The sequence below is a fragment of the Drosophila ficusphila genome, unplaced genomic scaffold (genome assembly GCF_018152265.1).
Source record: "Drosophila ficusphila isolate 14025-0441.05 unplaced genomic scaffold, ASM1815226v1 contig_286, whole genome shotgun sequence".
NCBI lineage: Eukaryota > Metazoa > Arthropoda > Insecta > Diptera > Drosophilidae > Drosophila > Drosophila ficusphila.
This window is the reverse complement of record NW_025064189.1, coordinates 2319277-2346387: the sequence shown is the minus strand read 5'-3', so window position 1 is coordinate 2346387 and position 27111 is coordinate 2319277. Positions and strand designations below refer to the sequence as shown.

Below are 27111 nucleotides of genomic sequence, written 5' to 3'. Positions count from 1 at the left end.
ACCACGCCCCCATTTTCGAATGCCTTCCTTTGCATAGATAGCGGAAGTGCTTGGCCCTGTTTTCGGGCCCACCCGATTGCATATGAAGCCACTTTTATCGATTGCCTGCAGTTCGCACTTTGCCTACACATTTATAGCAGTCCTCGTCCTCGTCCTCGTCCTGCCGTCTTTTCAACTCCTTCAGTCCCGCTCTCCCTTCGACGCAATGTCATTGTCCCTGGGCGACTATTAACCTTTTGTGCAGCGATGGCTCAAAAGGGGAGTTACCCTCGATAATATAATAAACGGGGCCAATGAACCGAAGGCCAGCTAGAAAGCCGTAGGAGCTTAAATTGCAATTAACTTTGTTATCAATAACTTATCAACAACTTGTGTTACTTTTGCAATTTATTAAAATTTTAGTCGATCTTAATAAGAGTAAATTCTTTAAATAAAATTTCAACAGACACAGATAATTGTTATATTATTTTTAGGAAAATAAAACAACATGATTAGATTTCTTAAATAGACATTAACAATGTATATTAATTACTTAATTCTTGTGCCTCAAAATAAATACATTTTGATATAATTTTTTAAAAATATTTTTTTAAGGTAACTGGTAAATTAAGATCTTGTTTTGACTTTCAGGAAAGTAAATTGTACATAAAAGTGATTTTCCTACACAACTTTTCTGTGAAGATAACTGCTTGCCGACTTTCAACGACAACTTGGTCCCCTTGAAAGTCCAAACTAAAGTCGAATTTTGCACCACATTCCGCATTTGGGGGCTTCCGCCACATAAATTCCCCTCGAATGGAGGCCAAAGGAAGCCGTTCGGATCCGGCGGCAGAAGGAGGAAGTCTCCACGGTTCGCCGGGGCAACAAAAACAAGAGTGGATCCAAGCAGAAGAGCAGCAGCAAACTACTTCTAATAACAACAATCAACGCTCTCGACTCTCGGCTCTTCGGGTTGTTTGGGTGCTGTGTAATTACATGACAGCAACAGCAACAGACAAAAACAGCAATAACAACAACAACAACAACAACAATTGCTACAACAACAACATCAACTAAGGCAGCAGCAGCAACATTACGAATTACGATAATAATTTCCATTTCTAATTTCCTTGCCACGCAAAAGGCCTTTGCACTTACCGAGGTTGCCAAGCTGCCTGGCCGAGCTGCAACCCCCCACCCAGTAACAATCCCCACTCCCTGAAGCTCCCAGGACCTTCAGCCACCCTCCACCCGTCCATCGTCCTTCCGGCAGCGACAGGCTAAACAGACGGCCAGCACACTTGGATTATATGTACTATACCATACTACACTACAGTACTATTATACCAATAATTTTTAATTGATAATTATTAAGCCAAAGATAATTATATAAAATCTAGGGTTTTTTAGCAAGGAATATTCTTAATTCCTTAATAATTAAATAGCCTTACCAAAGGATTTTTTGTTTATAACTTAAATAGTTAGAAAGTCAACTGAAGTGTTATTTATGCTATTATTATTTTTTTTTTTAACCTATTACATTTTTAGAGAAAACAAAACCTTAGAAAATCTATAATTATACCGTCTTCTAAAATAATTCTAAAAATGTACGTGTGATATATATAAATAATGGTAGAATTTGTTTCAGTGTGCACAAATAGAGCGGGACGGGGAGGTGATTGCTGAAGAGCCAGGGCCAGACGTTGGCATAATTTCGATGCAGAAATCTAACAGAATGCAAATGCAATCATTGACTTTTTAGCTTATAACGAAATAAGCGTCGTGTTTATTGGTTGGCTGAACGACCGAGCGCCAGACTCGAAGCTCCCCTTTCCCCCGTCCCCCATAACCTCCTGGAAAAATGGGTAAAATTGGAGAACATCGCCGGAATTGTGGGTTGTGCATTTATAAATTCAAAGCCTCGTCGGGACTACTAAGTGGGTGGTAATGACGGCTGGGTTGGAACCAGTGGCAACTTAGAATTTCACACAAACTATGCCTAAGTTCGCTGACGTAAAAAGGAATAAAGAAAACTTTGATACCCAAATTAACTAGTGCGTATCAACCTTTTACAAATTTAGACGCAATTGATAAAAGAAAAAATAATGTTAAATAAAAAAGTTAGATATAAGTGTTAGCTCAACAATAGAAGAGAACGTTCATTAACGCAATCTCTGTTACCCCTAAATTATCCCACGAAATGTTATATTTGTTTGATAAGAAATCTTGTTCACTTATATTGTATTTTAGGCAAAATAGTTACCATTTTTTGGGAAAAAGGTATTTTTTACAAAACTTTTTTGACTGACAAAATAAACAAAGAAAACAAGTTTACAAGTTTTCCCTAGTACTTTAATCTTTTACATTCTTCTTAATCGAGTTAAATATCTGGCCTGAATCTAGTGAGCAACTAATGCTATATCTTTCCCACACTTTGGCACTATTTGCTCGACTTGAATGGGCTGAGCTTTTCACATGGCAATGCCAATCGAGGATATGCGTTGTCGGCTGTCATCGGGCAGGTGGAACTTTTATCCCTTTTTTTCATCCCAACCGCAGAGCGAAGTTCCGTTTTCCTTTTATGCCAGCACGCCTGGTATCTCCGAGGACGTTGCCTTTGTTTTTGTAATTTGATAATGCATTTGATTAAGGAAATGAAATTTTTATTAAGGCTGTTTGCTCATTCGCGTCGCTGGCATCGCGCCTTTCTTTTTATGATTTCCCCCCCACATTGCGAGTGTGTGTGTGTGTTTTGGTAGGATTGCCCTTTTTCCGCATTTTCCCTTTTTCGTGAGACGCTGTTTTGTTTCCCCCGCATCGTGCGAATTTTCCCTAACCCGGCAGTTTTGTTTTCGCATAATTTCTTTGAGTGCGGTTTGGATCTCGGCACTTTTACGATGCGCCAGAAACATGGCAGGTATTTCAGCTTTCCCTTTCTATTATTCAGACGAAACGTTTGCATGGCGATGGTTAAATGTGTAATTTAATTTTTCCCTCACAATTCCGTGGGCCATTGTATTTTTTGGCTATGACTTTGTTATCCTTTGATTCAATTCCCCGTAGGTGGAGAGTGTGTGTTTAGTTAATGTGTTGATGGACAGATTGACAGGAAATAAATAATGAGTGTCGCCAAGGGAATCGTGAATAATATAAAATCAGGCATTGTAATTGCATTTCTCCACCGCGCATAACAAGCCAAGCCGCACAAAAATGATTGTGTGTGTGTTGGTGCTCCACATTTCTCCCAGCGGACGCGAAAATTTATCACATTTTCTTTTTGTTTTTCCACGGCCTGGGACACGTCACGAAACGAGCAGGGAAAATCCTGAGGAGGACTTTTCACTGGCGAAGAGTGCAATGGAATTCGTATTCAACACCATGAAAAACCCTTCGTGCACTAACTAAGTGCGCTCATTCAACTCCGAAAAACAAACTTTTGCTATTGTTATTACATTTTTTACACATTTTGTTTTTCGCGGACGTCGGTGAGAAGGAGGTGGTTGGGTGGTGGTGCTGGAAAATCCTCTGCTGGTCATTGACTTTCCAGCAACTTTCCGCTTGACATTTAACGAGCATGTTAAGTGTTAGAATGAAGCCTACTTTTGTGCGTGTGGCCCACCCACAACCCACAGCCCACTGTTTACGTTATTTTGTTGCCAAAACCCCCAGACATTGTCCTCGGATAACAAAAGTTGTGTTGCCGTTATTCATTCCTTCTTAAAGCGGCTAAAAACTTTTAGCTGTTAGTCGAAATCTGTTAGATTTAAGCCAGCCAGCCGAGTATTTTTCCCCATTGCAACATCGGAATGTGGGTCATTGGCTGTAAAGTTGTTTTAAAGAGGTGACCGCATTTATTATTAAAATTTAATCAAGGAAAATTGTTTGTTAAGAAAACCAGAGCGATTGGCAGGTAATGCAATATTTGCACGAATTCTTAAAGTTCTTAAGAGTATAAAAAAGGCGATATAGAATTGTACCCCTATTTTGAAGATTTTGATTTTGTAATACAGATGACATATTTTATATCTGAGAAATGTACCTTAATATAAAATATAAAAGGAAAAATTATTTGTTTATAAATTTAATAATGTTTACTAAGACCTCATTGGTTTGATCATACAGGATGTTTGCTTGCCACATGTTACCATAAAAAGGTCTTTTATACAAATATATATATTTTAAAATTCAATTTCTGACTAATTACTTCTAACATCTACTATATCTATATATTTTTTCTAACAGTTAAAAAATTAAATTTTTGTTTTTAAGTTATAAAAATGTTATGTTTGATGATTTTATCAGAAACATGAGAGTGGTTAATTTTTTTCTCTTAGAAACATAAGGTATAATTCTGCAGATTTCGAATTTGTTGATAAATAAAAATACAACAAAGGTCTTGAAGATTATTCAAAAACAGTCAGGGATATTTACCTTGCAACCGAAAGGATAATACCGGGTTTCCTACCCCATTGAACATGTTTTACCAACCCCCAGGCAACTTGGCCAACAGAGAACTTCCCCTGCAACTCATACAAGTTTTAACTCTCTCTTTATTCGAACTCGAACACGCGTGAAGAAAGTAAGTTGAAAGCCAGGCCAGAAAGTGTTCCCATTCAACTACAAATCCCTTTTCAAGTTGAACGATGAGCCCTCAAGAAATTTCGTAAATTTCGCCGAGTACAAAGAGAAAGTCCAGGGTCGTGTTTGCATTGGACCTACCTCAAAGTCAGTCATTTGGAATAGACAATGGGCCGCAATTACAGGCACGCCGTTCCGTTTGAATTTTTTGGCAAAGGTTGGAGAACGGAAGACGGATTTTGTTTTTTTTTTTTTTTTTGGCTTGGGGGCTCCGGTATTTTGCGCCATGCGGTGCCAACCAAAGCAAACACACATTCGTATTCGTGAGTGGAAAGTTTACTGCGTTCAAATCCGATGGAGGCAGCAGCAACTTTGTCTCATTGTCGCAACGCCAAAGGATATGCGCGCCGGAGAACCGGAGAACCGGAAACGGGATCAGCATGCAGCGGATATGGGAAATTATTCACCCTTTGCCGTCGCTCCGACCGGAAACGTAGCTATCCATTGGATTGGGAATCGCTTTCATTTATTCCCATTCAGGCTTCCCGCTTTTGCGGTTGCCCAGCTGCCAACCAGCCCACTTACCAACTTCCCAGCCACCTGGCCACCTGGCCACCTTTCCATCTAACCATTGCCAATGGCATTGCCGACTAAGCGATTTATAAACGATTTGCCCAACTTCGTTTCGACCTTTTCGGGTTTTGCGGCTTTACGGCTGCTGCTGTCTTTCGTCCTTTAGGCCTCTTCTACATCCACATCCACCTGCGGCCTAGTGTTAAGTGTTTTTTTTTTTACATTTTTCAGGTGGGTGAGTGGCCCAAATATTTGCTAATGAGTTCTGCTTTTCTATTTATATATGCCAGGCGGGCGAACATTTGTGACCTTCTTTGTGGGCTTTCGAATATATAATATTTACCTATGCAAATTAGAATTTTTTGGTGTTGGTCTACATGTATTGATTTTTCAGCATTTTGAGTGGGGGGCTTGTTTATGGAGATATATTCATATCTGTGACCTAAAGTATAAATTAAACATCATATTTTTTAGAACCATTAAAGTAGATATTTTATCATACGAGAGTCTAGTCCATCTACATATTTTACTTTACAAGAGTTTCCTAACAAAAAAAGTAAAAGTTTTGATTTTTGACTTGGCTCTAGAAATTAATTTTTCCTCAGCTAAAGAAAATTAAATCAAATGTTTTTTAATTTGCTAATTTTAAATATTTTTAATTAAGCGCACTGATAAATATAATAAAATTTGATTTTAAATATGAGTGGAAACCTATCCTGCCACAAATATTTGTTTCTGCTTTAAATATCTGTTGTAATCGCCGTTGTCGGTCAAAAGTAGTCGGTTTTTCAGTTTTGATTGCTATTTTGCTCTGTGATTGTTTCCGGCTGAGCGACAAAACACGAATTGCAAATTTCAGCCACGCATCATTGATAGCTCGTCATTGGAATTCAATTTGCATTGTTCATGCGAGCTGGCCAATCCGCTGGCAAAGGGCTGAAATGCTGGCCAGGATATCCAGAGAGGGTTAAAAGGAGGAGGAGCTGCGGGATGTGAATTCAGTAGGTGGTTCTGGGCCTTCGTCTTTTGGCCTGTTTGCGGTTCTGTTTGCGGTTTTATCGGTGGCCTATGGCTATCAATTTCCATCAACGATAAAATTTATCTATATATAAATTGTAATGTCTATTACATATTTACTGAATGTGACAACAGATTTCATATACATGCTTTCGATAATATGTTGTGCAATTAATTTAAATCATTGCACATAAATAGCAAGCCCACATCACGTGCCTGTTTTTTTTTTAGCTCATTTGCTCACGTGTAAAAGTTCTCGGATTTCCATTATTCGTAACAATTTCAACCCAGCCACTATTTTGTTTTAAACCTTGGAATTCAATATCAATATACTGTGCCAATATAAATAAATAATTTTTGTAAAAATACATTTTCGTAAATACATTTTTAATCGGTTCTTTGCGATGTGTGGCAAAGATGGAAACGCTTTAATAACTTTTCCCCAGAAAATCCAATTGATCCTGAGGCATTTTCGGTCAGGAAAAATCGAATTCCCATGAAGGCTCTGCAAATTGATTTTTAATACAATTTAACCGCTGGCGAAAAAACTGCACGAAATTGGATAGGCGACCCGTTTTTTTTTCTTTTTTTCTATAAGTGTTTTTAAGTATATGTATATATATTTGCTGGATTCGTGGCCCGACTCCACCCTGTTTGTATTTGAGTGTTGTGTTTCTGGAGGATTTATCGCACTTGGTCTGCCCGCCTGCCCAACGCTTTGTTTGCGGCTCAGCTTTGGACTGACATGAAAATCCAGGCAACGCCATTGTCCAAGCCGAATAAAAAATAAAGAATAGAAAAGAAAAACTGCAGCCACATGTTGGTGCTGTCGCAGTTCAGTTTTCCCCTCCCTTTGGGCCATGTTTCTAACATGGCTTTGTGGCCACCTTTTTGCCCGGGCAACGAAACTGTTTAAGTCCTTTTGAAGCTGCTCCCACATTTTGGTGTGTGTGTGTGTTTTTTTTTTTTTTGTAAAGAATCCTTTGGCCTCTGGCTAACTGCTCGTTTTAATTGCATTTTTGTTGGGCTTGAAAATTGCATGTCATTTGTCACGACGGCCATTCGCTTTTGCCTAAGCCATATAAATGAGTTGGCCATTCAAAGCGATGAGTTTTGCGGCGGAAATGCAGTTCAAGTTGCTCATTATGCGGATCACATTAAGCCCGTTGTCGGACAATGACAATGTTTTCGAAGGACCAAGGACGAGCTGAATGGAAATCAAATTTGTCATTACGCAATTTGCAGTGGCATTTAAGGGGTTTTCGTAATTCGATTAACCCAAATGTGATGGCATTGGGAAACGAGTTTTTGGGGAGACTAAATCTTATGAAATTTAATTGGTTTTAGTCAAATGAAATATTAAATTGTAAACATGAAATAGAAAAGTATAAATTAAAAACAACCAAAACTTCTTCCGTTATGTAATGTTTGCTTAGAATTATTAAATGAATTTTCACCCCATAAAGAAATAAAAAAATAAAGAAATATATTACAGAGTGAGTAAAAGTAAAAACTATCTAAGGCTTTGTTTAAATTAATTCACGCTTTATTTACTTATGTTTTATAATAAAATAGCCATAAACAACCCCGAATTTATCGCCTTATAAATATTCTAGAAAATACACTTAGATTATGTTCTTATTTAAGTGACACTTTTTTTAATTTGTCATTATTTTTTGCCTAAGCTCAGCTTATCCGAGTCTCAACAGCCACCGAGAATCACCAACAACAAAAAAAAAGGAGAGGAGAGGACAACAAAATGAATGCCAATCTATGGTGCTGGGGAAAAGCTACCGCATTGCGGGTCCAACAAATAATTAAATTTATTTCAACTTTTGTCGCTGCCAGCATAAAGCGACCAAAGCGCGGTCCGCCGACAAAATTGTAATTTGCATAGGAAAAAGGAGCAAAAAAAATGTGGACGAAAGAAAGGTCGACAGCAACTGGAGCGTGGGAATTTCGGTATTAGGGGACTCAGGACTCGCGGGCTTCCTCCTCATTGTTGTACAGCTTCTTTTCCATCTCGTCAAGTGGCAATTAATCAGTTTGTCCAAGTGGACGACACCCGAGTGCAGCGGGAGTCAGAATTTGTCCGGCTAAAGTTACAAGTATTTTCTTTTGCCACTTCCGCTCTGCGGGCTCATTTATATGGCTTCGATTTTTATAGCCCTTCGAATGCTGCCAGAATGCTGCTCCCCTATAGTTTATGGCGGTCAGCTTTCCCTCTTGACAACGTTTCTTTTTTTTTTTTTTGGCATAAAAATATTTGAGGTCATAAATATGGTCCACGGAATTGGCCTAATTGAGTGTATTACATGTTGGCCAACCGAATATGGACCATCCCAAGTCGAATAGTGCGCAGCTCTTTTGGGGACCGCCCAGGGAGGAGAATTTATTTATTTTTCATTGCCGCATGCTGGCTTGATTTGTAAAGCGTATAAATTCGGCTCAGTGCCAAGGGAGCAAAGCTTTTATGTTTTTGTAACATTTATTTGAGGTCGGTTGTGGAAACCAAAGCCTTGTGATGTTTTAGTGATTGATTTCCCAACACTTTTCGTTGGCTTATTTAAATCGTTTTAGCATCGAAATGGAATTCTTTCATTTTCTTGAAAGGAAAGGAAAACCTCTGGTCTGTTTCGGAATTCCCCAACCACTTAGATTTTTCCTTTTGACCAACAGTTCGTTCGGCAAAGTTTGTCTTAGTACTGCTCCACAGTTTCTGTTTTGTGTTTCTTTACTTCGAAATTCGACAAGTAATAAATGAATATTGACAGGAGGCGGTCCTGCCATCAAACTTTCAGCCTACCGACACAAAAACTTAACTAATCGCCCAGTTATCGACTTAATGCTCGATTTTTCTTGCCCCACTCGTGCTAAAAAAATATAGAAAATACCCCATTGAAAGGACCTCTGAAAGGAGCGCACGCACACACACATGAGTCTAAGTGGCACTTGACAGGACAAGGCGGTTGGGTTGGTGTGGCGATGGTGGTGATGGTGGTGACCTCGAAATGGAATCAGAAGCAGTCGGCGAGCCTTTGAACTGCAAGCCAAGTCAAATGAAAAACCCGTCCGGAGGCAAGTTCGGGCCCAAAGCAGAAATGGCCAATGCTTGCCCCTTGGCCAGAACTTGCCTTTGGGCGAAGCAAAACACAAAAAAAAAAAAAAAAAAAAAAAAAAAAACAGGGACGGGGTTCTAAGGACTATAAATAAAAATTTGCCCGCTATCGATTTTCGGTTTGAGAGCAGAAAGCAGTAGGCTAAAGTGAAACAGAGCCCATGAGTGTTTGTCTTTTGCTTGTTTGCCTTTCGTTTCGTTTTGTTTCGATTCTCGATTCTTGATTCTTGGTGTTTTCAGTCCTCCTCCTTGCTGCCATTTAGTCCTGCATGTCCTGTGCGTTCCGCCCATGTCTAATGGAGAGAAATTGCCTTTTAATGAGTCGACAATTTTATCTGCGCCTGGCTCTTCAACTTTGACAAGCTTCAATTAATTTATTTTTTGGCTTGTGCATACTGTTTTCTTTCTTTTAATATTTGTTAATTAAATGTAATTATTTTCCTTTAGGCAGTGCACGAGCCTGAATATTTTCTAAGCTTTCGCCTGTCAACATTGATGTGAATATAATTGCAGATGGGACGTTGATCAAAATCAGTTGAGAGTGGAAAAAATTGAGGTACTATTATATATAGGTAGATATTTTCTTTTAATTTGGTGTGCAAAGTTCTTGGCCTACATGTCGTATGCGTAATGTGAAATGTGAACTTTAAACAGTTTTATATGCAAAAACGTTGCTTTATTCTCGTACTAAACTAATATTCATGTGTATTTCTTTGATAATTTTACCAGCTGAACTGCAGAGAACAATTTCAACTGTTCAAAATAAAATTCAAGTTAGTTCGACTGAGTTGTGCGATGAAATCTGTTCATTCCCCTGGGGCGTCCGCCCTTTTAGTGGGCGTGGCGGGTGCATCATAAATACGCGTGCATATGCATGCAAAGGCTAACGGAAAGCGAGCGTCTGTGTATGTGTGTCCGCTCCATTTGCTTTACGACTCCATTTTGTGAGCTTTTCATTTCCATTTCTCTCGTTCTTTGTTTTGTTTGCTATTTCTCTTTTTTTTTTTTGTTCGCCAAGCCCCATTCCCCTTTCAATTTGTTTTACTTTGCTTGCCATGTTTGAGCGATTTATGGAGGCTGGACAACTGAAAAAATTTGGGAAAAATTGTGCAGAAAACAAAAAAAACTCAAACTAGATCTGTTCCGGTAGCAACGATAGATAAACGTCTTTCCTGCCTGCCTACAAATTGTTTTCCCAATCGATTCACCCCGAAACTTTAAAGTATTCAAGGTCAGGCAGTGGATGAAATCCATTAGTGGGTTACCCAGATATTCTTATACATATATAATAGACGCCGAGCAACCCGGAAAAGTTGCTTTTTCAGGCGTGGAGTTGAAAGTTCATTAGTAAGCCATAAAGTAGGCTATAAATTCCTGCGGCCCACACAGAACACATATGCGATAAGTATCCGCCCACTTGCCCACAAACACACACGCACACACACACACACATACACCCACGCTGGTGGAATGGCTCATTATCAACACGCAGACATAGAGAGATAAAAAGAGCGGGAGATTCGGCTAAGCTCTAAGCCCAAGGATCTGGCAGCTGGTGCCCGCAACAACACTTTGAGTGGCTGTTTCCTTTCGCCAACTAGTGTTGATGCGCACACTGAGAAAAATAAATAAAATATGAAAATAAATGCTTTAAGATTTTGTATATTAAATAGCTTAACCAATAAGCTTTAGCAATAGCTTTTATTAAAAAAGAAATCTAATCTTATTGTCATTGAACTCTAAGCGATATAATTGTTTAAATACACATTGAAAACGAAATGTATTACTTATTGTTTATTATTAAGAATATCTCATTTAAAAATTAGTAAATAAATAGTTATTTTAGTTATAGTTTAGTATAGTTATTTATAATTTAAAAAATAAAAACAATAAATAATAATTAATAATTTAAAATAATTGTAAATAAAACAAAAACTTGTGATTACAATATTTATTTAACCTAATATAAATGTAAATAAATTCAATCACTTTTTTTTGTATTTCAAAGGAATTTTCTCCTTATGCATTAGTGTGGGTGTGGCACATCTCCAGGCGCTAACCAAACCGCACATCCACATTTAAATTATGCAAGTCCTCGTCTAGGCTGTTCCATTACATCTGTCTGTGAGTCGGTTTGTTTGCTTAGCCGCCCGTGTCTTTGACCCAGAAGCACACATTTCGCGTTTTATGTTCTGCTCTATATATACCACCGCCTGTGTGTATACCTTCTATGAACACACATACACAAACATACACACAACACACACACACATTCAAACTCACACACAGTTGGCGCGGCTCAGGTTTTCGTGTTTGTCAATTTGGGCAATGCCTGCAAACGATTTTTATTTGGGTCTGCTGCTGTTTATTTGTTTAAATTTAACGCATCAACGTACCCACCTCCCGGGGCCTTTTTCCACTCTCCTTTTATTTGCTTTGCTATTATTTTCCAAACTAGGCTTTCGTTTTTGGCTTTTTTGCTTTGTTGTATTTGTTGAGTGCGACCTGAAGAATGCTGAATTTGTTCCGCAATTTAAAGTAAATATATGAAATTCTATTTTATATTCATTTGTTTTAAATAATATTAGTCAAACCTCTAAAACAGTTTTAAGCAAATAAATTAACTTTGTTTTGATAATAATGTTTGGAAAACATTTCGTCTGCCTGTTTGTTAATTTAGTTTTAAAGGTAATCATTTTATTCAATTTAATTAAAGTTAAAGTACTTTTGACGAATTTATTTTGAGTATCATTGGCAGAAATCGATTTAATCAATTTCGTCTGGACAACGACGAGTATTCATGGATTTTTCATTTCAATTCTGATTTTTCCCTGGTTTGTCTATTTCGGATTATTTTCTTTTCCAGTTTCGGTTCATTTAATTTCAGCGTTTACCAAATATTTTCGTACACGGTTTTGCCTTTTCCTTTATTTTTTTGTTCAAATTTGCTTTTCTTTTTATTTTGCTGGCATTGCGGGCTTCGCTTTCAATTTTCATTCAATGTTATCGTGTCGTGGCGGCACAAAGTTTTTTTTTCTCTTTAGAGAATTTTCTATTTTCCTTCTTTACGCTTTATTTTTGAGGGGTTCGGACAACCCCTCGGGAGCTGTGTTGCGTGAAATCGCATCAATTGTACAAACTTTAGGCGCGTTATTTAATTTGCCATTGAGGCAGTTCGCTCCATTTATTCGCCTGTCCAGTCTGCTGTCTCACAGCAAGAATTCGGCCTCTTAATTGTTTGGCCCAAAGCCGTGCGAATATTTTTGAGGCAAGGATTTTGGGAGGAAAATTTAATTACAGTGGAATACGAAATCCCAAAATCATTCCGACCTTGGCCAAATTCAATTCAATCAGCAGAATTTCATTCCCTGAGACCCCGACGAGTCCCTCGGCACTTTTCTGGGGTGGCTGCCCCAGCCTCAAGCTGTTCGACATGACCCAGTTCGATGCTGTTTGAATAATTGATCAGTTGCCGCTGCTGCCTTACTGGTTTTCACCCAACGTCAACGGCCTGGTCGCCCTTTTTTTCTTTATTTTTTTTTTTTTTTGTAAGGCTCGAGCTGTAATTGAGCCGCCGGCTTGTTATTGAACCCGCCCAAGATGTGTGAGACTGGCGAAAATCGGAAAAATGTCACGGACCTTTAATTATTTTCTTAAAGTAATTGATAGTCTGTTGTGAAAATAATGCTATTAAGCGTGACAGCAGGGATCATTTGGTAAGGACAAAACTTTAAGATATTTTGAAAAGGTAAAAAAGGAGGGGTAGTTATCCATATATATACTTTTGAATAGATTCTGATTATTCAAATAATAATAAATATTTACTTTCTGGCAAATTAAGTTTTGTTGAAATGCCTTAAACTTTAATTCAACCCTGTTTTTAAAAGTATCTCTTATTTAAAGGCTTTTTCAAAAAACTTTTCGACCTCTTCGTTTCTTTTGCATACGACTTGACCCTCAATTAATATCCTGAGTTACGCAGGACAAGCGTGTAGTGCAGAGCAAAACTTTTTTGTCAAGTACTCACTTGGGCCATGGTAACTTAATTTAGTTGCGAAGCACCCGGCACCCGCTGAAGTTTGGCCAAGTTGTAAAAAGTCTTGCCCTCCGGTTCACCCGTCGCATATGAGTTGTGATCATTTAGTTAACTTCAAGGCTGATGAAATTTAAATTCGAAACTTTGCTCATTTAATATTGATTTAATGATGTTGTTCTTCGCCAAAACTTTTTCAACCCAACAGAATGTTCTGTTTGAGTTTGCTTGCTTGGCATATTTTTCATCAGACTAGACATGGAGTAAATAACAAATTACCAGCATATAGACTCTCAGACTTAATTAGGTGGTTTCCAAAAATAATTTCGCGGTTGTTTAAATTTATAAAATTTCTTAAACTGCATGCAAGTTTAATTTATTATCTTAGACCTCTTTCTGTGTACAAGTCCCCAAATATATCACGAATTCATATGCACCTTTGGGGTGAATTGAGTTAAGAACCGTTCAACCTTAAAACTTTTAGCCATTCAACCATACTACTTAGCCAAAAGTTTGGCCTCTATCATTGAATGACCTTTCGTGTTTTGGCAGCAACATAATTTATGGGGAAAATTCTTATCGGTGCCCTCGGCATGTGTGTTAGCCACCAAAACTCATAAATAATTAATGGCTAAGAATATCTAAAGCGATACAAGTTCAAGGCTAAGCCAGGGAGCATGTAGGCTAATTGTGGGAAGTAGTCGAACAAAAAGCTTTTGCAAAGGTAAAGCTTCGAGTCAGAAACTTGTTGTTTGGCCTAATATTATTAAGGTATAGATTAGACAAATTAGGCAGAAAAGATTTGTAATGGATAATAAAGGAAAATGGGTAAAACTTTATGGAGAATCCGAATATGATGAAGTTATGCAAAAATAAAATGGAAAGCTAGGAAAATTTGAAATTTTTAAATTTGATAACTTTGTTTATGATAACAAAAAAACCATAACACACAATACATTTTGTAAAAATTATTTTATAATTTTAAAGTATTAATTTATTATTAATAATTTAATTGGTACAGTTGGGTATCTGCTGTTCGAATCGATACAAAGTTTGACGAGCCGCGATGTATGCAACATTCATGTGAGAACTCAATATAATGGTGACATTGCATCTGATGATGCCTGCAACTGTTGCATTGTTTCCACTTCGGCTCGGCGAACAAAAGGCTGCAACACTATCTCGCCTTGTTTGCTACAATTTAAACATTTGTTGTTTCCCAGGCCAGAACGGTCTTTAGCACGTTTACATTGAATTAAACGCTGGAGGGAGGAGCTGGAACAGCAGATAGCAACTGCAGCAGAAACAACAACAATTTGCCGGCGAACAACAAGTGCAAGTGCAGTGGAACATGGCCAACTGAAAATCAACAGACAGACAATGTTGCTACGGCCAGAACTGCTGCGAAACCTGGTCCAGAAAACAGAAGCAGAAACATTGCCCAGAATCCTGTAGACCCAGAGACCCACGGGCAGAGCCGGAAAGTGAAACAAGCTCAGCTGAAGTGAAAGAAAAACAGACAACAGTCAACGAAACAATGGCAACAATGCGCTCGAGAAAATTCTGATATTACTGGCACTTTGTTCTCATTTTATTCAGCGGGGCCACGCTACATTATTTATTATTATTTTTTCGGGCATTATATGTAGGTATGTATATAAGTGCACTTCACCAACGATATGCTAATTGAAATGCGAAAACGAAGAATGAAAATTCTCAAGAATCCTTATCGAGCGAAAGGAAACAAAAGAAGGGCTGTATTTCGGAATACTGAATAAAAATGAGCGCGAGCTTCCGATAAATTGAATTATCCAGAACGGACTCTTAATGAAATGCATTAATAAGAAAATACAATGGTTAAATTATTGAGCCGTAATGTGAGCTGCATCGTTTATTCTGAAATGGTGTATGAAAAATGATTTATGACATTGATTCATAAATAAAATAAACTATGAAATTAATGGATCATATTAAAGTTGTATGTATTTTATGCACTTTAATATTATTTTCTAGGACAATTAAGTTCTCTTATATTATTTACTTAACTCGATTGACGATTTCTCTACTGAAATTTTAATTAAATAAAAAAGAAATATAAGTTTCGTACTTCCTCAAGTAATATTCCCTCCACTGAGTCACCCGAAATATTCCCTTGGTCAAAAGTGCCGATGAAGGGGTCGTAAATATTTTATCACAACGCGTGTGTCCGCACATTATTCATTAAAATTTGCTTCATCAATGATGGGGAATGCCCGGCGCAGAAAAAAAGCCGAGTCAGAGTCAGAACGCGAAATTGAAGCAAACGAGGCAGCAGTAAAAACTTCCAATTACTCAGGCGCATCCTCGTCCGCTGGAGCGTCAAGTGGATTGGGCCCATAAAAAGGATACAGAGCGAGTGCATGTGTACACGCATGTAGATGTGTGTGGATCTGTGTGCTTTTAATATCCTTTTCTTTGAATAATTCATGCAGAGAACGCTGACCACCACCCTTTTTGGCGGCGAATACCGAGTCCCAAACTCTTCAGCGGCAATCAGACGGGTTGACGAGGGCTCCCCGCAAGGGTTGCCATTCATTCATACCAAAGGCAAACTTATTAATTGGCACTTGAGCTGTGGTAACCACAGGCTCTTCGCTGTTACCCCATCCTTTCCCCATCCCAATACCCATCCTACCCCCCATTGTGTCTCCACATACCATGTCCCCTCGCGTCATTCAACTCTTTTTGAGCGGGCATAATTTAACAGCGTTTCAGCCTTTTTTCCCCTTCGCGTTTGTCAACTGAGTGCCGGGAAGGACCCCTTTGGATATTGCTGGTAATCCACTTGGTAATCCTCAACAACATCGAGGGTTTTGACCACGGGGCCCAAAAACATGGACAACAGAACCCCAATCGTCTGAATACCCTGCAGCCAGCCAGCAATTTCAATTTGATTGCATTTCAAATGAACTTCATATCTGTTAAATATCTTGAAAACCTACTTGTTATGTTCAGGTTGCTTAAAATAATTTGCGTCAAGAACTTTATAATATTTGCATATGAAAGCAAAAAATCCACGCTGCAAAACTCCTTATTTTGCATATAATAACTTTTAGGCCAACATCTTTAGCAACGCTCAGGGACTTTAAGTCTGTGCGCTTCACTGGCTTGGCTTTCATAGGGTATATGGTTAAATTTGACTGACAGCGCGACACATGAGACAACCTCATATCCACAGTCTCAGACTCGACGCCATTGTCACGTTTCAACATTTAAATTAAAATGTTTCCGCGAAGGGACGGCTGGAAAACTGCGAAACTTTCCTTGCGTTCAGCGGAGGGCAAAACCGCAGCGAACAAAAAATCTCAGGCATATCAATTTAAATATGGCCCAGCATACACACAAAAAAAAAAAAAAAAGAAAAGAGAAATGCGCTTAAAAAATGCCTTGGTTGCGCTTTTTTCACTGTTCGCTGTCTTTTGCAGTTGGCGGCTCTTGTTTGGCGTTCTGCACTTGAGAGCCGCCTGGTTGTTTGCGCCTCTGTTGTTGTTTTGGTTGTTTTGGACGATGGCTGGCAACACCCCCTTCCTCCACCTTCCACCTTCCGCCTTCCACCATCTACTATCCGCTATCCACTTTCCGCCATTGCCAGTGGCAGCTTCGTTTTGACCAGCTTCATTGCCGTCGCTTGCACTCGTCTTCATTTATTCAATGCCGCATCGGCTTTGGGCCACACGGCGTATGCGTACTCTGCGAAATTTCATGCAAGAAACTTTTCCGTTTCGGAGAGCAAAAAAAAAGTAAAAAAAGAACGGTGAGGTGGCATAAAACAAGCATGTTTGTCCGTTTACCAACAGCTTTTGCTTAAAGATTTCAACCGATTTTTATGGATTAAACTTCTTATGAATCCCAAGGCTTAACTTTGAAAAAGCGTAAACAATTTTAGTGCAAAATGTAGATTTCACATATTTGTGGGAAATTATTATATTTGCGGAAAACTTGGCTTTTGAAACTAATTTTTTTAATTCAGAATAAGTTTTTGTTTAATAAAAAACAATTTTATTACTCCAATATTGAGAATAAAGTGTCTTATAGATAATCAAAAAAATATTAGGTACAAAAATCGTTCTCCTCCAATTACAAATAATAATAATAGTTTTGTTTGTATTAAAACCTTCTGGTTTTCTACATTTGATTCTGATTCTGATAACTGCAGCCTCTAAAAATCAATGTTTTCATTTTCAAGGGGCCTTTCAAGAAAACCCCCACTCTCAACATCAACAGCCTTGACTGCAGTGACCCTGTCGAATTATGCACTTTCATTAAGTAACTGCAATCAGGCGAATAAAAATCCTTTCGAGAGCAATCTGCTGGCTTGGCTGGCTGCCTTAACCTTGTGTCTGGCTGAGCGTAGCTTAATGCACTTTTAATTGAGCTGAGCACCCTGAGCGAGGGAAATTGAAAAGAAGTGTAAATGGAAAATTATAATTAACATTGCCAGATGCTCGTATCTCGCAGCACCCCTTTTCGCCACCACCCAACGCAGCGCAGCAGCCATCTCTTTAATTGCAATTTTGCCGGCTGCAAGGTGAGCACATCTAACATTGCGCATACGCCATGTGTTTTCCATTAGTTGCCATAAATTATTGAAAATCAGGATTTATGCCCGAATTGTCACGTTCATGCGCCAAACTAGCACCTAGCCCAACATTGTAATTGATTAATGCGAGTCGCTTGTTGGCATGTCCATGCCAGAAAAAAGTCCCTGCAAATTTGCATATTTGAAATTATGACAATTACACGATATTGTCATTGTGCATATGCCGAATGGAGGCTGATAAATAACCGCGATAGCTTTGTGCGCAGCTTTAAAGGCTTGTGACAATGATGAAATCTACAAATTTGTACAATAAGAAGATTTCCATTAAATTATTGTTTACCCTTAATATTCCTTTTGCTTTTCTTTAAAAAATGTATTCAATTTGTTATGTAGTACTATTTTTTTTAATTCTTTACTTAAGAGTGTTAAATGCTCAACTTCTTCATGACTTTTATTTTATTTTCTATTTACTTTGTCTAATATTTCTCTTATACATAATTTGATGGCAACATTTCTATTCAATTCATATGACATTTGTAGTATATATACTGCATTTTATTGGCAGGCCTTCTGTGCGTAGCAGCTGTCAGCTGCGAATGCGAATAAATTGTATTTTTCCTAAACCAAATTCAATTACCTAATGATTTGTTTTACATGCAGGTTTTTGTTCGTTTCCAGAGCACAGACATCCTGTGGCCAAAAGGAATTGCGACGAGAGGAAGCATCATTCAATTGCCAAAATTCACACGCACGAACAGTACTGCAAATTAGTCAGTGGCCATGTCTATATGTATATAGCATATCCGACCACTCGGCAGTGGCCATCAGTCGACCCAACATTTATTTGATTTGGTCAATATGAATGTTGCCGGTCTTGGTCTGTCGTTGATGTTGATTGAGTGCATTTTATTTAGTTGGCCTCTGACTCTTTCGGCAAACATTTGCTTTCGATATCAAATTCTGCTCTAACTAAATAAGTAAATTAATTAGATGTTTGTTTGGCGTTGGATCCATCAATCAATTAAAAATCGCTAATGGGTCAGTTAGTTTGTTGGTAATGGGTTTTATAAAAAGTTTCACCAAATTCAACATGTTTTCCTTTTAATTAACAAAAAAATGCATCACGTTTTAAAATTTTAACGCCTGCCAACTCAAATAAACAATTATAAGATAATAGTAGTATAAATACAACTTGCAATTGAAAACTGTTTGCAATTAGGTTTATGGTTAATAGATTATGGCTTATTATGCCTGAGTAATATTTTTAATTTTATAGTTTTATGAATGGTGCCTTATCGTTTACTATTTCTAATTGCTGAGAAAGTACTTTTTCACTAGAAAAACTTTCTGTGATAACATGGTAAAGTTCGCCAAGTCGTCGTCGTCTGCGAATGACGTTAATTAAAATTGTAGCTACTCCTTCGCTAAAATCGATTTGATCCACAATCCTAATTACGTGTGAGAATTAACGAAAGGCGATTAGTTCAGATGCGATCAGGCTGTGAATTGAAGTGGATTTCAGAAGTGGTTGCGCTTATCGACAGCTTAGCATTGATTGCGTTTGTGTTCGGTTCATAACACGGAGATATTTACGGCCGCATTTACAATCGGGTCGCCCTAAAATAACGTTATCTGTGCGATAAGTGTGGCTATATAAGGTGGCACTACGCCTGTCCGACATTTGGCATTGCATGCACAAATTCCTCGCGATGTGGAGCAATCGCTGCTCGATTTTAATCCTGGCGCTGCTGGTCGCCGGCAATGTGGGAAAAGTATTCGGTAGGCTGCCGAGAATCCTGCCAGAATCCTTCGCCGAAGGCGATGAAGGTGTCATAGTGCGCGGTGACTGTGAGTTCAAAGTGAACGGTGACCTCAGCGATCCCGCTCCCGTTTTTTCGCGACACAACTCTTATGAAATTGTGGTGCCGGATCCCACGGACACAGTGCGTTTGGTTAATGGCGAACTTTTGGATATGTTCTGCCCGGGAGTGGGATTTGCAGCCCCGTTTGCGAATCGATCGCAGGTGACGGCCACGTGTCTGCAGAACAAGTACTTCCTGGTTGATGACCTCATCTACTCGTTTGCTGATTTCTCCTGCACAAGTTGGCCCCTTTTCGCGGCCCTTCGAACTGGCAAAGATTGCAACGGAGGCACCGATCTCGTCCAGGTGGGATTCGAGGTGGAAGATGGTGGATTCCTGCAGTCCTACGAACTTTGTCACGATGCCGAGGCGGAAGCAACGCGTTACGTTCACCATGTTCTCTATCCCTCGAGCTACGATTATCAGCATGGAGTAGCAAGACCCAGTTTTATAGAACTTGATTTCTATAATGGCAAGGATGTGAACAATAAGTACACCCAAGTGCAGCAGAACATCACCATTAGTGGGATCCTCGGACTGGATGCCTCGCCCTATTTCAACTACAGTGATGATCGTATTCTGTCTCGGGGTCACATGATCGCCAAAACGGATCAGATTTTCGGAGCAGCTCAGCACTCTACTTTCCTGTACATCAATGTGGCACCGCAGTGGCAAACCTTCAATGGCGGCAACTGGGAGAAAGTGGAGACGAGTGTCCGGAAGTTCGTGGCCGATCGCAATCTCACCACTGATTGTTATACTGGCACTTGGGGTGTTTCCACCCTGCCCGATGTGGATGGGATCGAAAGGGAGCTGTATCTGGACTTCGATGAGAACAACAATGGCTTGATCCCCGTGCCTGCTTTGTATTTCCGTGTGGTTATCGATCGGGCGACTCGTGAAGGCATCGTGCTTGTCGGCATTAACAATCCTTACTTGACTCTGGAGCAAATTCTGAAGGATTTCGTTCTGTGCAGGGACATTGGGAACCAGCTTAGTTGGGTGACTTGGCTCAAGACAGATCTGCATGCCGGTTATTCCTATGCTTGCACTGTGGAGGATTTCATTGAAGTGGTCAAGGACTTGCCACTGGAGGATCTGCAAACAAATGGAGTTCTGGGATTGGATGACGTAACTACTACTGAACCTCCTAGTACAACAACTACTGAGGGGCCAAGTTCAACAACCGAAGAACCAAGTTCATCTACTGCTTCAACCACCACTGAACCACCTTCTTCCACAACTCAACCCACAACGGAAGAAAGCTCTTCTACGGTTACAACAACTGTGGAACCGAGTTCAACAACTTCTTCAACAACTGTGGAACCGAGTTCAACAACTTCTTCAACAACTGAGGAACCTAGTTCCACTACAGTTGAACCCGCTTCATCATCTTCCTCGTCTTCAACTTCAATTCCCCCCGTTACATCGCCTTCTCCAATTGGAAACCCCTGCAAGTTCAGCATAAATGGAGATCTCAAGGACCCTGCTCCACTTTTAACCCCTCAAGGAGCTCTCAGCTGGCTTCTTCCCGACGAGAATGGAACCTATACCGTGGAAGAAGGATCCTCCATCGATCTGCATTGCACTGGAGCTCTGGTTTCTCCCTTCAACAGGTACACCGCTGTAACAGCTCGTTGTGTTGGTGATCAGTTGTACGAGGCCGAGGGTCAACAGTTGAGTATTCGAGGATTCGTCTGCCAGAGTTGGCCAACTTACGTCGCAGAGAGATCCGGGGAGTCCTGCGAAGGTGGCACGGCTTTGGTGCACATTGGATTCAATGTGGCAGCCGGTTTCCTTTCGCATGTGGAACTTTGCTACAATCAAGAAGAGCAGATTTCAAGGTACGCTCGATATGAACTAACACCTGCCAATTTGGCTTATCAGCGGGGAGTTGCTCAACCTGGTTATCTACGCGGTGATTTCTACACTGGCGAAGATGTCAACGTTCTGTATGGTCAAACCCATCAGCTGGAGGCATTCAATTCAGCTCTGGGATTGGATGCCAGTCAGTATTTCGACAGCACCAAGGATCTCTACTTGACCCGAGGTCAACTGGCCACTCGCCTTGATTTTATTCACAGTTCCGCTCAGAGAGCCACCCACTTTTATGTGAATGCCGTTCCGCAATGGAGAAGCACCAATATTGGCAATTGGCTGGCAGTGGAATCCAGTTTGCGGCAGTTCGTGGCCGACGAGGCACTCAACGTGAGTGTCTATGCCGGCAGCTATGGTGTTTCGACACTTCCCAATTCCCAAGGAGTGCAGACCGATCTGTATCTGAATGCCGAGACGAAACAACTACCAGTGCCCAAGATACTATATAAGATTGTCATTGATCAGGAGAGTCGCAAGGGTGTGGTTCTTATAGTGGTGAACAATCCTCACATTACTCTGGCGGAAATCCTGCAGGACTACGTTTTCTGTGAGGATGTGGGTGCTCAGTTGGATTGGGTGGACTGGGATAAAACGGACCTGCAGAAGGGCTACTCGTATGCCTGTTCTGTGGAGGACTTCATCCAGGTGGTGAAGGACCTGCCCACGGATCAACTGGAGACCACGGGAATACTTGGCGTGAGTTCTATGCCCCTGGAAAACGAACTTTGCAGCTTCCAAGTTAATGGAGATCTTAAGGATCCGGCACCCTTATACGTTATAAGAAACGAACTGGGTCATGCGAGATATTTGGAGCCAAACCACGAAGGAATAGTTCAGTTGAAGCACGGAGAATCCTTGGAGTTCCACTGCATCAAACCCTTAACCGGATTATTCGCTGGTTATAGCTTCGTGAATTCCACTTGCTGGCAACAACAGAGTTTCCTTGCCATGGGAAGTATCTATCAGCTGCAGGACTTTGTCTGCAACTCCTGGCCAACTTATTCGGCTCGAAGGACCAATCGTCCTTGCAACGGGGGAACAGATCTCCTGGAAGTTGGATTCCAGCTCTCTGCCACTTCCTTCGATGACTTCCTGCAGACTTTCGATGTGTGCCACGATGAACCGAGTGAGGTCACCCGCTATGTGCATCATGTCCTCCATCCGGGAAGTGCCCAATACCAGCGATCCGTATCCCGGCCAACCTTCATTCCTGGCGACTTTTACGGAGGCAAGGATGTGAATACCCTGTATACTCAAGTCAGGCAGAATATCACCGTTTCGGAGATCCTGGGCATGGATGCCTCGCCCTACTTCAACATAAGTGGTAATGTCTACCTGGCTCGGGGTCACCTTTCGGCCAAAACCGACTTTGTCTTCGGAGCTGAGCAACAGGCGACGTTCTTCTTTGTGAATGCGGCTCCCCAGTGGCAGACCTTCAATGGTGGAAACTGGGAACGAGTTGAGGATAGTGTAAGGAAGTTCGTGGCCGATGAAAACATCACCGCAGATTGCTATACGGGCACTTGGGGAGTATCCACCCTGCCCGATGTGAATGGCACCGAAAGGGAGCTTTACCTGGACTTCGACGAAAACAATAATGGTTTGATTCCAGTGCCGAAGTTGTACTTCCGCGTGGTTGTCGATCGCGAGAGCCAAAAAGGTATCGTTCTAATTGGCGTAAATAATCCCCATGTGGATTTAGAGCAAATTAAGCGGGAATATATTGTCTGCGAGGATATTGGCAATCAACTAACTTGGGTCAGTTGGACCAAGGAGGACCTGAAGAAGGGCTATTCCTATGCTTGCACTGTGGAAGACTTTACTTCTGTGGTGAAAGACCTGCCATTGGATGATTTACAGGTTAAGGGAGTGCTGGGCATTTAAGACTTAGTTTCGTAGATAAACGAATAACCAAACATACCGAATTTCTTAATTTAAAACCAATAAAAATGTTACCAAATCTTGGAGTTGTTTTTTCTTGGCAGTTCTGGCAGGAAAGGCCAAGAGCTCACGTTTAAATTTAGTTGTTATGGGTCATAAAACAGAGAAATCACGTTTCGTTTTTGTTCTTTTTGGACTTTATTGCATGTTGGACATATTGATAAGAGTCAGGTTATCAAACGCATGGCGTTATCGTTTATGGCCGGCACACAGCTATTTATTTACCCAGCCATTGTGATATTTGCTCACGTGCGGCACGTTTTCCACTGCCGGTGAATTTTCTCTGGCTTTCCCCGAGCGGCAATCCCTTGGCCCAATTCAAAGTCCCCATGGCAGTGACTTTCGCATTACTTATCGACGCAAAGGAATTACCTTGTCTTACTTGTGCGGTTTCTATTGTTTATCTTATCGCACCGCAAATGTCCCAAAGCGTATGAGGAATACGCCTGGTTAATGATTATAATGGATTTCTTAGCGGCCAAACAAATGAAAGATAGAGCTACACACGCAAGTCAAGATTTATATTTGCTGAATAATCATTCAAGGGCCTACAACTGTTTTGATTTCAAATACGTGTTAATCAGTTGATTTTTATCAATTAATCAGTTATATCAAGGATAGCAGTTACGTACTTTGCTTTATTATTCCATGTCTATTTATTCCTTGAACTTTGTTTAGTTAAAAGAACTTGTACATGTTTTATAAAGCCAAAAAACTAATTAAATAAAGATTGAATGTTGAAATATACGATGAGTCTTAAATACTTATGACAAATTACCCATAACTTTTAATTGATATTATTTTATGATATTTTATTGAAGTCAGAAAGAGTTGGCATACTAATGTTTATATTTTGGTAATTTATTTTAGCAAATAACAATTATAAAAGTTTTTCAAGCGTGAATTTTGGTATAAATTTGAGGGCTTTTTGCATACAGAGTTTAGTTACTTCACAATTTTAAACGAAATCGGATCAAAATGAATACAATTTTTGGATTTTATCTGCTATTAGCCACAACAGTTTTTGCGCAAGCATACAGAAGTAAGTTTATGAATCAGGATAAAAGAGAAATTCTAAATAATTCCAAACAAACCTTGAAGAATTCGGTCTGACTTGTGATGATATAGCCTGTGTGTCGGGTAAAAAGTGCATTATGTCCAGACTTTCCTGCAACGATCCCGATCAACGAGAAGGAGAGAAATGTGGAACTTATCCGGAATGCAAAGCAGGTTCGTTACCAATAATAATTGAAACCAATTTCACCGATCATCACCACTGAAATCTGGCTCTCTTAACTGATCCATTTCAGATCAGCTGGCCAGCGATTTCTCCATCGACACCACACTGACCATCGCCAACACCCGCAGTAGTATCATCATTCCCAGCACCTTCACAAACCGCAATCGGACTTATAGGGATAATGACTTTGAGCTGCTAACAGACTTCAGCGATCCAGCTAAATTTGCCACACACGAAGGACAAACTCAAGCTAATGTTTTGGTTATTGTTCAGGATGGTTCTCAACAACCACAACAGCTGAATCCTTGGCTTAATAGGGGTCAAAGTTCACCCTGCACTGTCAGTCCGCTCTATCCGTATGCATGCAACTATCCAGGATATGCTCCGAGTTCTAGAGCGGGATTACCATCCTATCCACAGCCACGATCGGCCAACGTGCCAAAATTAGTTCCCCCCACTCCGCCTTGCTACTATAATTGCTTTCCAAGAGTGCGATCAAGTCCCTATGGACAATATGGATACCCCCTCGCTAGATCAGCCAACCCCTCTGCGACTAATAACTATTTAATATACCTCACATTGGCTGGCTGAAAATTAAATATATTATAAATAAAATATTATATAAAATAAATTATCAAGCTTTAATAAAGGAGTTAGAAGATTGATATACTCTTTATTACAGAGTGTCCTCGTTAGAAAATATTTAAAATACTTAAGCTAGCATACAGATTGATAGTTTCATGTTTAAAATTAATTTTGTAGACCTACTTTTTACATTACAAAAGGAATCTGTTTGTGCTTAAAAGTTAGTTATAAAATAATAAAACTGCTGTATACTTTTATTCATGATAAATTGTTCGTTTTTTTTTTGTATCCACCAGATGGGTTCCGCTTTCGGCGATCGCCACAAATGTCAGTTCAGCCTGTGAGAGTTCCTGGTCCAATGCCACCTGTTTATCTACCACCTCGTCCGTATCCAATTCAGCAGCCGCGTCAAGCTGTTCCGCAATATGTGATTCAACCACAACCTCAACCTCAACCTCGACCCAATCCACAATATCCGTATCAGTATCAATATGCCAATATGCCAGGACAAGGAAACCCACCTAATTCCAAACTTTTTTTCTCAGTAGGGATGTCCTATCCATCATTTTTGGGGGTTCTACTGATAACCCACCTAACTCATTTTACAGCCCTTATTTGCCCAACTACAGGTCATATTATTATAATATTAATTTACCATTTTCGGACGGATCATCTTAAGGCAAAAGCCTTTTCTACATAAAGAGTTCAAGTTTGTTAAAAGACAATATCGGAAGCTTTAAACTTAGTTTGCCAACTTTTCAATTACTTCTCTTTTGCACCAAAATATATTTTCTTTGAATTTATTTTGTCATCTTGCTAGCTTCTTTGGAAGAAATAAATTCGGACCGCGAAAAAGGACGTGAAACAGCCATTAAACAACCATTAAATAAACGATCGGTTAGACAGATTCCCATAGGACCAATGCCTGTACCAATGCCGATACCAGGATCAATGCCGGTTTCCGGTCCTATTCCGATGAATATTCCCGCTCCAGGACGAGGCTATTACCCACCGTATATGGGACAGCCAATGCCGATGGGAAGACCGATTCCAGGTCCCAATCCCATGATGCCAATGATTCCCCAAGGTGGTCCGGGAATTCCGATAGGAGGAGGTGGGGTGGGTGGAACTAGCATTATTGTGGAACCCCTAGTAATCCTTCCAATGGGAATCGGAGCTGCAACGGGAACGGGAGTTAATTCCAATCCATATTACGGAGCAAATGGCGCCTATCCGACATATAGCAACTATAATCCCTACAACACGTATACAACTGCGCGACCAAACTATGACTATAACAACAACAATAATAATAATGGAAATAATAATAATGGCAATAATAACAATTACAACGATTACAATTCATATGGTTAGAAATTTGTACGCCCCAAAATTAAATTGACACTAAAACTATTTATTTAAATCTTTTAATGTAATTACCCTAATGAAACGTGAAGTTTTGGTTATTTGTTTGTTGTTATTAGTTAAAAGTTATTTGTGAATCACAATTTTAAACGACATTGTTTATATATAAAGGTCAATGCAACAAAAGATCAAGCCAGATATAATGGAATAAAGTAAATGTCAAAATGAATTAATGATGTGATCGTACTGTATATTGAAGCTGTTTGTATGATCAGTTTAAAAAGAAGGACTGGGTGCTTTTTATTAACACCTCGCAAAGAAAGTTCCACTACAGACAAAGAACTTTGTGCAACCTTGACCTAA

General features: G+C 39.8%; 3 protein-coding genes across 3 annotated transcripts; all 3 read left to right on the top strand.

Moving 5' to 3' along the window:
* The first annotated feature begins 19580 nt into the window (after positions 1-19580).
* On the top strand, positions 19581-23581 carry LOC108089610. Its single transcript, XM_017187971.2, has one exon. It carries the CDS (start codon positions 19587-19589, stop codon positions 23499-23501), a length of 3915 nt encoding a protein of 1304 aa, XP_017043460.1. The 5' UTR covers positions 19581-19586; the 3' UTR covers positions 23502-23581.
* A 934-nt stretch (positions 23582-24515) lies between these two features.
* LOC108089368 lies at positions 24516-25389 on the top strand. Its single transcript, XM_017187544.1, has 3 exons — positions 24516-24600; positions 24660-24788; positions 24869-25389. The coding sequence occupies exons 1-3, from the start codon at positions 24537-24539 to the stop codon at positions 25387-25389; spliced, it is 714 nt and encodes a 237-aa protein (XP_017043033.1). The 5' UTR covers positions 24516-24536.
* Positions 25390-26304: 915 nt separating this feature from the next.
* On the top strand, positions 26305-26959 carry LOC122319889 (tetra-peptide repeat homeobox protein 1-like). The gene is made up of 2 exons (XM_043207725.1): positions 26305-26648; positions 26920-26959. Exons 1-2 carry the CDS (start codon positions 26305-26307, stop codon positions 26957-26959), a joined length of 384 nt encoding a protein of 127 aa, XP_043063660.1.
* The last annotated feature ends 152 nt before the right edge of the window (positions 26960-27111 follow it).